Raw genomic sequence first — 11,468 nt, 5'->3', positions numbered from 1 at the left:
TGTTTTTGGTCCATTTTGAGTGAATGTTTCACCGTTTATCCAGAAAGTGACAGAAATCAGCTGCTTTTCCCAAATCCATGATATGTCTTACAGAAACATACCATTGAGATCACAGTATATGGACAGAGTACGTGGCTGGCTTGTCTAACAGAAAATAGAGAGGTTTTAGTGAGCAGAATCTAGTCACACGGGTAGAATGAAATATTGTTTGAAATCTTTTATTATCCTGAAATTAGAATTTCTTACCATGTACATGGCGTTGGAATCTCCCAGCTGACATCTCAGAATACTGCAATAAATTGGAAGCTATTGTCTAAAATATTGATATTGTCAGTTGAAGAATTCACTGGCATGACTGTTCCAGCGTCAGCTATCACCTCAGTAATTTTCACATTTTGCTTAAATCATTCTTCGAAAAATAATCAGTGTAATGATATGCATAGTATAGGGAGTGTAAAGGGTTAACAAGATGATGTTCATGTATCTCAACCCTAGGTGGCACCACAGTGTAGTCATATAAATATAATGTGGCTCCTGGGATTCTGGGAGAAGGTGTTAGTGAAAGGTTGAGATCGGGTGTTCATTGTGTGAGAGATAAGACAATGTAGTTAGATATTCTAGATTTCTGTAGCAAATATTAAATACTGTTATTTCCTTATCTATCACTTAGAAAGGTGTGCGAATCATTTTGAAGTAGTGTAAATAAACTAGCTTTGTTTGTAATACACAGCTTGATGTTCTTTGTCAGCACTACGACTTCAAACCATTTTGAGAGACTCACAGGGAACATCACAGTCAGAGCAAATCAATCAAAGTTTATGTTAAAAAACACAAGATCAAGGACAATCCTGAACTTGATGAAACACAGTCCTGTCACTGGGAACATGTCAAAACGCAGCTGAGAAAGAAGGGTGCTCACATCTGCAGATAAAACCCAGTCAGCAGAGAGAGGGAGGAGCAGACTGGGAGCAGATTTCACTTTCCCAGTCTGTGACCCACACCACAACAGGAAACGTCAGTCACTTCAAATGTGTCAGAACTGTGGATGTGACGGATTAGATTGGAGACCTTTGCAAACCACCTCATACAGGTGAAGAAATTCAACACATTGTGAGACATGGGGTTCGGGGCCTTTGTTTTTCATGAACCCGTTTGTCAAAACCTTCACAGGTTATGTTTCGTAAAACCAAAAAGTCTCGTTATTGTAATCTCCAAACTGAGCCAGGCGTTGCGGCAATCTGGGTGGGAGCAACATGTGGATGGAGTCCAGGTTCTATCACAGTGCTTCTCAGCAAAGTTGTGAAGACTGGTTTTATGAAGTGAAATGATTGGAAATAAACACCCACGTAGCAGCCAATTAAATGTGGAGTTAGAAACACAGGATCCTTCACATGAGAGAAAGTAACATCCTCAAAAACCAACTGAACTCAGCGAGTGAGTCCAACTTTCTCAAAATCTGCAGCCGTGTTCTGACCATCAGCTGCTCCCGGGGCTGCTGGGAAATGAATTATAAACTCGCACCAACATCAGCCACAATATTCATCACATTTATCAGCTGACAACATTTCTGTCCTCACCAATTACTTTCCTTTTATAATGGGGTGGGGGACGCACTGACACAGCGATGAGTCATTGCTGAGGCCCAGGCTCATTGGTTTCAAATTCCACCATGGCTTCCGTTGAGATTTAAATTCAAGTTTTTAATTAATACAGACTCTGGAATATAAAGCTATTCTCCTCAGTGGTGACCCTGAAACCATCTGTGACTGTTGTAAAATCCATCTGATTCTCTGATGTCCTTTAGGGAAGGAAGTCTGCCGTCCTTACCTAGTCTGGCCGACATGTGACTGCAGTGTGGTGAATGTAGGAATTTCAGACATGTTGTACTGTGGGTATTTGGTGCAATAAGGGTTAGTGTGTGTGACTGCTGCAGTCATGTTTTTATAAATCCTGGTTTTGGAGCCATGGGTGCAATTAAAGCATCATAAAAACCTTGGGCTAATGGATTTTTGTTTGGATTAAGGAGATTCCCTGTGGAGGTAATTATATTTTAGCTTGGTAAAATAATGTCATTTCTGGGAGGAGCCAAGATATCAGGCATTTTGCGGAGCAGCAGAGTTCAGTTGAGTTTCAGATGGAGATGTGAGCAGGCAGCAAGCATCTCAGTTCAGTTCAAAGATTTATGTCTGTGACTAGATGAGCACTTTCTTTCCAAGCAGTTCAGAAGAGTGTAATCAGAAGGTGAGCTAAAACAAGCTGAAGTATCTTCTGAAGAAATACAGCCAGACTTTCTGCATGGTTCTGACAGGTTTCAGATCTTGTCTTCAAATGATCGCTCTTCTTCAAAGAACATCTCTGTGAAGCAGGTATTCTTGAGGGCTAACTGTATTTAACAGTGGAATGAGAGCTGAGATGGGATTTTTAATTGTTTGAGTGAGAACAAAGATAGCAGTTAAGGGTTACTGTATTCACTGTATTGATTAGCATTGTTTACGTGGAGATTGTCAGATATTTCCTGGTGTGATGTAAAATATAATTTAATACTCTGTAAGTAATCAAGTTTGTTTCATACACCATATCCCTATTTTTCCCCAAATCACTCCTGGAGTGAGGTGTCATTTCATCACAGTTTTACCAAATTAAAATAAAATATTGGGGTTTCTGTTGCATATCTCATCCACTGTTTTCGTCTGGCCAGGATTGTAACATCAGATCCTCAGCAATGGGGTTGACTGTTAATTGCTCGCTAGGGAAATTAGGGATTGGCAATAAATGCTGCTCTTGCCAACAATGCCCACATCCCATAAACAAACAAAACAAACTATACACAATAACCGAGAGAAACGGAATTATTCTGTCAAAATTACGGGATTGTTATTTCCGAAGCAGTATGAATCCGATGAGCAAACTAAGTCCTGCAAATCCCGAAAGAGTTCCCACAATGATCCAGACAAGCTTCATCTTCTCAGCGTCAGCCGTGTCTGTGAAAGGAAATCACATGTTTACGGTTAAAGGACGGGGAATGGATTTGATTCTCGTCAGTCGGTGACATTTGAAATGGTAAAGTAGAGAAATGAAAGCAGGTGGAATTCAAACTGAGCAGATATTTCTATCTGCTGGACACCTGGAATAACAATGTCAGTTTAAACACAGATCAATTTGATTTATTGATAATGCGGCAGGCCAATCTTATATCGCACTCTGACCACTTGCTGGCCATTCTGGCTGACTTGGTAACAGTGCAGCAAAGTCCCACAGATGGAAAGAAAACCACCAACAGATCCCCAGTGGGTTCCGTTCTGTATCCTCCTCCGTCCACACCAACATTACACTGTAGGGGAGTGACTTTTGGATAGGTGGTGTGTATTGTGTGGCCGATACCACTAATGTGACCAGGCGATCCGTATAAACAAGATGAAGTTTGTTTTTAAACATGGAGGAGTTGAGTTGAGGAAAGGCAGAGCAATGGGGACTGAGGTGAAGGTAAAGTTCTCTATATTGGAAGAGGAAATGTCAATGACACATCAGTTAGCAAGATGGAGTTTGTCTAAAAGATTGTGATTGCAAAATTAACAAGGAAGAATTTAGAGAGTTTTAGATTAATGGAACACCCTCCAAAGAGAATTAACCCATTCAAAAAAGTGCCTTAAATGTGTGAGTGGGATTGGGACTAAAGTTCAGAGTAATTGTGTTGATTCAGGTCATTGCCAATGTTGGCTGTGATGGGCAGCGTGCCAGGCTGAAAGGGAGCTAATGGGATGGGTTTTGTTTAGTTTATTCCCTCGAGTTACTGACTGGGGTGAACTCTCCTGCTCTTCTTAAGCTACTGTCATGTGGCCTCCTGCATCTCCCAGAGAGAGTGGACCAGGGCTTGGTTTAAAGTCTCGTCTGATCATCCTCTGATAGAATTGTTCCGAATTCTCAATCATTTTGCTGAAGCAAATTGAGACAAACTATTCCGACTTGTGATATTCATTCTTCAACACGACAAAGAAGATATTATCGGGCCATTATCACATTGCTATTTAGGGAGCTTGCTGTGCACAAATTGGCCGATACATTTCCTACATTTAAATAGGGCCCAAGCTTTACAAAGGGTTTAATTGGTTGTAAAGCACTTTGGGACAACTGGAGATGTCAGTAAAGGTCATTATGGCCTGGATTTTATGGATGGTGAGAGTACCTTGCTCATCATTCGGAGAGTCGGCGGGGACGACTCGACAGCATTGCTGCCATTTCCTGCTCAAATTAACTCGGGTCCGCATTTGGAAAGAAGTCCCAGTCCCTCCATGCACAGCGCTACAGTGGCTGTAAGAGGTACTGCAGCACTGTGCCTGAGACAATGTTCCAGGAACTGCATTGATGGTAAGTGGCAGTGTTCCCAGAAAGGGACAGTCCAGTGGCGATTTTGGAGTTTTTAAATTTAAACCTCAAAGATTTATTGAGAAGAAAAGAAAATTTAACCACACACAATTACAATTACACAGTTAAAATTGATTTCACAATATGTTCCCCCAAAAGACTCCCTAATTGATCAGACTCATAAATAAAATTCTTCCAGGCAATACTCCCTAATATATGTTTAACTATCAAAATCCAGTTAATATTAACCAAGGCACAACTGCTGTAACCTGACTAAATGTATCCCACATGATCTCTCAAACCACGTTTCACTCAAATGTGAAAATTAAAGACCTTCAGAAACTGCCTGACACCAGATTGCCGAGCCTGGTGCTCTATTCGGGACACTCTCACACATCCTTCTTTATACAATAACACAATGCTCCTTAAGGAATCTCGAAAAATTAACACCTGTTCTCACACCACTTTGCGACATTGGTTTTGCATATATCCACTCCGCATCTCAGGATAATCACTCCCCCCGCATTGGGCGGTGGGGCCGGGGGGGCGGGGGGTGGGAGACGCGGGGGACGGGGACCACATTGCCACATTTTATGATCACATCACAAATGGTCAAATTTGAGTCATGGATGTAGGAAAAAGGAAATTTGGATGCTGAATCCTCAATTTAAGAAAAGGTTTCTTGGTTTCAGGATGAATCCTGACATCCTGACTGGTGGAGGTGGAGGAAAACAGGAAGGGACATTTGTTCCCAGTAACCGGAAATGTGGGACACAGTGACCTCATATATCATTGAATTATCTCATGGGGGGGTCACTCTGTGAGATGCTCCTCCCACCCCGAGCAAATTCTGGCCTATTAAGTCGATGAATCAAGGTGGACACTAGGCATTGTTCACTCTAACTCACTCTGTATGGGCATTGTGGGCAATTCCCTTTGTCAGAGCAGAGCAGCAGGAGTAGGCCATTCAGCCCCTCTAGCCCTCTGCGTTATTCAACTGGGCTATGGCTGAGTGTTGACCTCAACACCATTTTCCCTCATTATCCCCATAACCCTCAATATCATTGGCACCTAGAAATCCATCAATCAGTGTGTCCTGCACTAGATTATGTGCTCGAGTCTGTGAAGTTGGATAATGTAACTTGTCCTTACTTATTACAGTGAGCTGGGTTCCATTCCAATCGATATCTCCCCTCACTTCACAATAGTAGATGGCAGCGTCACTGGGCTGAATGTTGCTGATTGTCAGAATGAAGCTGTTACTGGACATGTTTCGAGAAGACTGGAAACGCTCGGAGAAGCCAGGACCCCATCGTGTGTTGTTCAGTATCTCATCTGTTAAAATCCACTCGATGTAAGCTGGTTGTTGTCGGTACCAATGAACATCAGCGTATCTCACAGAGGCGTTATACAGGGTGCACTGTAACCGTGCACTCTGACCCTGTCTGATAGATTCTGGAGCAGGAGACTGGATAACCACTGGGGCATCTGCACCTTTGGAGAAACAATATTCATAACTTAAAAGAGTATCTGGATTTACAAAGTAGCTCTGGTAGTTAAACATAGAATCGTTGGTGCCTCACGGCGCCGAGGTCCCAGGTGCGATCCCAGCTTTGGGTCACTGTCCGTGTGGAGTTTGTACATTCTCCCCGTGTCTGCGTGGGTTTCACCCCCACAACCCAAAGATGTGCAGGGTAGGTGGATTGGCCACGCCAAATTGGCCCTTAATTGGAAAAAATGAATTGGGTACTTGAAATTGTAAAAAAAAACACAGAGTCACTGAAGTGGAGAAAGAGGCCATTCAGCCCATCCAGTCTGCACCAACCCTCTGGAAGAGCACCCTTCCTCGGCCACTCCCCCACCATCCAAACAAAATCCTTAAATTGGCACCAATACCCATTTGAAGACCGCATTCCACCACCAGCATCAGGAGGGGGTCTCCCCATTTGGATAAAAACTAACCCACTTCGTGTTTCTAATGGTGACCTGGGGGAGTTCCTCATTGTCAAGTACTGGTTGCCATGACATCAGGAAGGGGGAGGGGGGCCTGTGTAGAGCTACCACCATGTCCAGGTTGCTAACCCCTCTTCCCACAATCTCAACCTATGACCCCAAACCCTCCCACAATCACCTTTGGTCCGAATCCCTCAGCCTGACCTTGTTGTGGGCCACTGGTTTGACTGGTGTTTGCAATGTGCAGCTGCCTGTCTCAGGCACCATGGTCATGTGGAAGGCCCACTGATGTCTATGTATGTGCCTGATCCTTCACAAAGGAAGCAACATGGGCCTCTCCCTGGACCTCAGACCAGTGAGTGAGAGACCCCATCACCTGTATCAAGAAGCGGGCTTTGTGTCCAAAAAAGTGTGAACATTTGAGACTTCTGAGAACCACAAGACAGAACATGTGGTGAAGATTAATGAGAATCATGGAAACTGTACTTACTGGTTACATTCAGCTGTGACCCATCCCCACTGATATGTCCCCACACGGAGCAGTAATAGACGGCAGTGTCATTGGGCTGCACGTTGCTGATTGTCAGGATGAAGCTGTTGGAGCTGATGTGTCTGGCAGGCAGGAAACGCTCAGAGAAACCCGAATCCCGGTCTACATAATTCTTTGTATCAAGTGCTAAAATCCTCTCCCTCTCTTTCCCTGGCAGCTCCCGGTACCAATAAACGTTTGTGTATCTCACTGCGGCGTTCTGCATGGAGCAGTGGAACCGTGCAGTCTGACCCTCTGGGACACGTTCCACACTCGGAGACTGGATAAGGACTGGAGGTTTCTCACCTTTAAGAGAAAAATATCAACAATTTATAAACAGGTGCTGAGGTTGCAGTCTGGGCTGATTCTCCGCTTCCCCAGCCGCGTGTTTCTCGGTGGCGCGCTGTTCCCAGGCAGCGCGATTCTGCCTTCCCGCTTGTCAATGGGATTTCCCATTGAAGCCACGCCACAGGGAAAGCCCCGGGCGAGGGGGCACTGCCGGCGGCAATCGCCACGGCCAGAGAATTGCAGCCTTTCTTTCTGCTTTTAGTAGAAGTGCCACCCTCCGATCAGAGACTCGGGGGTCCTCGATCACAGGGTCAGACCCATTATTGACCTGTCAATCCCTCCATGCTCACATAATCCAATGGAGCTTCCCAAAAAGAAATGATGTGGGGGTGTTGCTGCCTCTCCAGCCACCCGCTGAGTTCCCATCACCTCCACAAGATTCCACCCATTGTCCCGGCCGCACTGAAGCCGCCAGTTAATGTGTTCCTCACTCACATTCAAAGTCTGGGGCAACTATTTTGTGGCCCTTGTCCTATTAGCTGAAGGAGTTGCTCAATTCAAGAACAAACCTTTGTTTCTTTAGTCCACATTCCAGCAATTCTCATTGATGATTGGAAAGTGAGCATTGAGCTGCTCAATAGTTTAATAAATCATTGTCGATGCCACCAATCTGTGTGGCCAGGACTGCAGGGAACAAAGCTCAGGAAGAATTCCCACCTCCGGGAGGGGAGGGCAAAGACAGCAAGCTGGAAAATCTCACACACCTGATGGCCCACACCCTGTGATTCTAAAAGAGATCGCTGCAGATTTAGAGAATGCACTCGTTACAAATTTCCCAAATTCCTTCATTTTAGGATCAATCCACGGGGACATCGGCCGGTATTCTGCGCTCGAGGCCGCTGAGATCGGGAAACCCGCTGGGATCGGCGCCGGGCGACAGACCCGTTCCCATTCTCTACCCGCCCCCCCGGTGCTCTGCTACCCCCCTACCCCGGTGCTGTGCTCCCCCCCCCCCCCCCCCCTGCAACCTGATTCAAGTTCTGGGCGGTCAACTCAATCTATGTGTAATAACATTATTTGGAATAAAAGTAATAAAGCATAGACATTACTCACTGGTTACATTCAGACGGGTTCCTTTCCCAAAGATTTTCCCCCAAATCCCACAGATATAGACAGCGGAGTCACCGAGCTTCACATCTCTGACTGTCAGAATGTAGCTGTTACCGGGAACATCTCTGGAAGGCTGAAACCGATCATACAGACCTGTCGCCCGGAAAACTTCGCCATTTATATCATGACTCAAAATCCATTCCTTACTTTGTGAGCGGTACCAATGTAAAGTGTATTTATCCACAGTGTGCCCTACATGCTTGCTCTGTAAGTCACACAGAAACGTCACTGTTCCACCCTCAGCCACTTTCACAACTTGAGGGGATTGGATAAGAACCGTCCCTGTCACATGACCTGTGAACAGAAAATAACTGAAGATCAGAACAAATAAGAAAATACAAAATAGAAGCTGAAACACAAGTTATTATAAAATCCCGTGTAGATCAGGAATTAATATTGTGCATTGTCATCAGTAACTTGTAGCCCAGTTGCTTTATCCACACCCTGAACTTCACTGTCTCACATCGCACTGTACTGACCAATAATGTCAGCCCAGCATTTTGTGCTCAAAGCCTCGCGTCTCAAGTGGGATTTGAACTGAGCCAAGATGGACACAGTGGGGAGGATTTGAGGGATAGAACGATGTGTTGGAGGTGGGTCAGATTGACCAAATGTGTGCTGGTGTTGTGAATGGCTGCCTGCAGGCCTTAGAGCCAGGAACAGAATGTATTCAGCCAGGAGCAGTGCAGTTTCCTCTGTTAAGCGTGGTCCAAGTTTAAATTATTGATATAAATGGTAAACAAGAGTCATCCCAGCACAGAACATTGTCGAGCTCCAATTCCCATCATGTCTCATTCATTTGTTTATTACCTTATCAAAGGAAATCTAAATATATAACATCTACAAGTTTACCTATGTCTATTCTCTTAGTTAGCTCTTCAAAGAATTCTGTTCAGTGGCATGGTAACACAGAGGTTAGCACTACTGCCTCACAGCACCAGGGACCCAGGTTCAATTTTGGCCTCGGGTGACTGTCTGTATGGAGTTTGCATCATCTCCCCGTGTCTGTTTGGTTTCCTCCGGGTGCTCCGGTTTCCTCCCACAGTATAAAGATATACAGGTTAGATAGATTGACCATGGAAAATTGCCCCTTAGTGTTCGGTTACGGGGATAGGGTGGGGGCCTGACCCTGTGTCATGTGCTCTTTCAGAGGGTCGGTGCAGGCTGGATGGGCTGAATGGCCTCCTTCTGCACTGTGGGGATTCTCTGAGTCTATGAATTGATTTGGTCAAGAATGACACGTCCATTTCAAGTCCTTGTTGACTATTCATTCTTCTGTTTGTTTTTTAGAGTCTAGATTATTTTAGTCGGAATTCCATTATGTTTCATAAAACTTATGTGAAACCAACTTGTCTATAATTCCCAGGACATGTTATATTTCCTTTCTTAAGTGCAACATTTCTCTTAATTTTATTTTAATTGAGATTTCTAATCACATTGTTGGATGTCATTTCCTGTCTGACTTCACTCTCTTTCCTGGCTTCTTGTGGTTTCGCATCAAGGATCCTATCAGAAGCTGAGAAAGATAAAATCCAAAAGTCTATGAAAACTGATAAAATAATCATCTCCCATTGGGCACGCTGGGTAAACTGATCTCCTGACCCAACGATCGTCCAACAATCAAACTGGATCTCGAGAATTTCTGACCCCTTTGAGTTCCCAACGCCCCCTGCAGCCTGCGGCAACGTTACTGGATTCAGGAGCCTCAACGCAAGGGGCATGGTTCAGACCCTCTGGTGGGCAGAACATTCCAAGGTGGCTTTCTGAGATTGTCAACTCTGCTGAGGCACCGAGTGGGACCTCTTCACATCCCCCTCAACATCACCACAGGATTCCCATTGGGAAGCTCGGATCACTCACACTAATTAGATCAGGAAACATGCTCACAAAATTCCTGACTGAAGCATTGACACAGAAAAATGCCTGGAGTTGTGTCAGAGTCACTTCAGCCTTCAGCATCTGTACATTAAACATCCTCCTCAGTGTGCTGACCCCCTCAGCTATCCCTACACCTCCCATTCCCATTCACACAGACAGCAGTAAATAGGGGCACACAAGTTTGGGGGAAAGGCTTCAAGGGGGTGACTGTTCCTATGAGACGGATCAGGCTCCTCACGGACATGAAAGGGGTCTGAAGGATTTTGGGATGATAATTCAGGAGCAGTTTATGAATGGTGGATTTGAGGAAGAAATCCGCTGGCAAATTAATTCCCTCCATTTAACATTCTAGGATGGAAAATAATCCAATGAAAATCATCACGCAAATCAGGAGAAATGGGAATTAAAGAATTAACGAGGTTTTGTTAATTTTTGAATTAAATTTAGAGTACCCAAGGAGCAATTTGGAATGGACAATCCACCTACCCTGCAAATCTTTGAGTTGTGGGGGTGAAACCCACGCAGACACGGGGAGAATGAGCAAACTCCACACAGACAGTGACCCGGGGCCAGGTTTTAACCCAGGTCCTCAGCTCCCTAGGCAGCAGTGCTAACCACTGTGCCACCGTGCCGTCCAACGATGTTTTAAACATGAAGAGTGAGACAATTGTGTCTGTGGATTGCCGGCCGCTGGAGTTTCAGAGTGGGATCACTGAGCTGGGGGCTCAGTGTTGTCTCTGACCCTGTATTTTCCCATTGAACCATGAGAACCCCAAACTATCCCAACTCTTAAACAGGAAAATCTGACTAAAAATTCACATCACCCCCAATAACCAGAAAATCAACTCAAAAACATAACGATGTGCAAGCAGCCCCAGGTTACTTACCCACCGCCATACAGAGGGTGAGAGTCAGAACAGAGAGAGCTGGGCAAAACATTCCAAACAAAGTCCTTTTGCAAACACACAATTCTTGTTTCTTTCACACACTCTTCTATTCGATGTTGCTGTGAAAGATTGCGGGATGTCTCAACATTACTTCCTATTTTTACTTCTAGAGGTGTGACAGCACGGTAACATTGAGGTTATGACTGCTGCCTCACAGCGCCAGTCACCCGGGTTAGCAATGCTATCTCACAGTGCCAAGGACCCGGGTCAGCTGCTATCTCACAGTGCCAAGGACCCGGGTCAGGACTGCTGTCTCACAGTGCCATGGACCCGGGTCAGCACGGCTGTCTCACAGTGCCTGGGACCCGGGTCAGCACGGCTGTCTCACAGCGCCAGGGACA

The 11,468-nt window shown here is 45.1% G+C and overlaps 1 protein-coding gene across 1 annotated transcript; it reads right to left on the bottom strand.

Annotated features, from left to right (window-relative positions):
• Positions 1 to 204: 204 nt before the first annotated feature.
• On the bottom strand, positions 205 to 11,203 carry LOC140428346 (uncharacterized). The gene is made up of 5 exons (XM_072514717.1): positions 11,068 to 11,203; positions 8,246 to 8,596; positions 6,806 to 7,150; positions 5,515 to 5,856; positions 205 to 2,981 (listed from the first exon to the last, which is right to left on the bottom strand). The coding sequence occupies exons 1-5, from the start codon at positions 11,117 to 11,119 to the stop codon at positions 2,875 to 2,877; spliced, it is 1,197 nt and encodes a 398-aa protein (XP_072370818.1). The 5' UTR covers positions 11,120 to 11,203; the 3' UTR covers positions 205 to 2,874.
• Positions 11,204 to 11,468: the final 265 nt, after the last annotated feature.

This window comes from Scyliorhinus torazame, chromosome 1, assembly GCF_047496885.1.
Source record: "Scyliorhinus torazame isolate Kashiwa2021f chromosome 1, sScyTor2.1, whole genome shotgun sequence".
NCBI lineage: Eukaryota > Metazoa > Chordata > Chondrichthyes > Carcharhiniformes > Scyliorhinidae > Scyliorhinus > Scyliorhinus torazame.
This window is presented reverse-complemented; position numbering and strand designations above follow the sequence as displayed.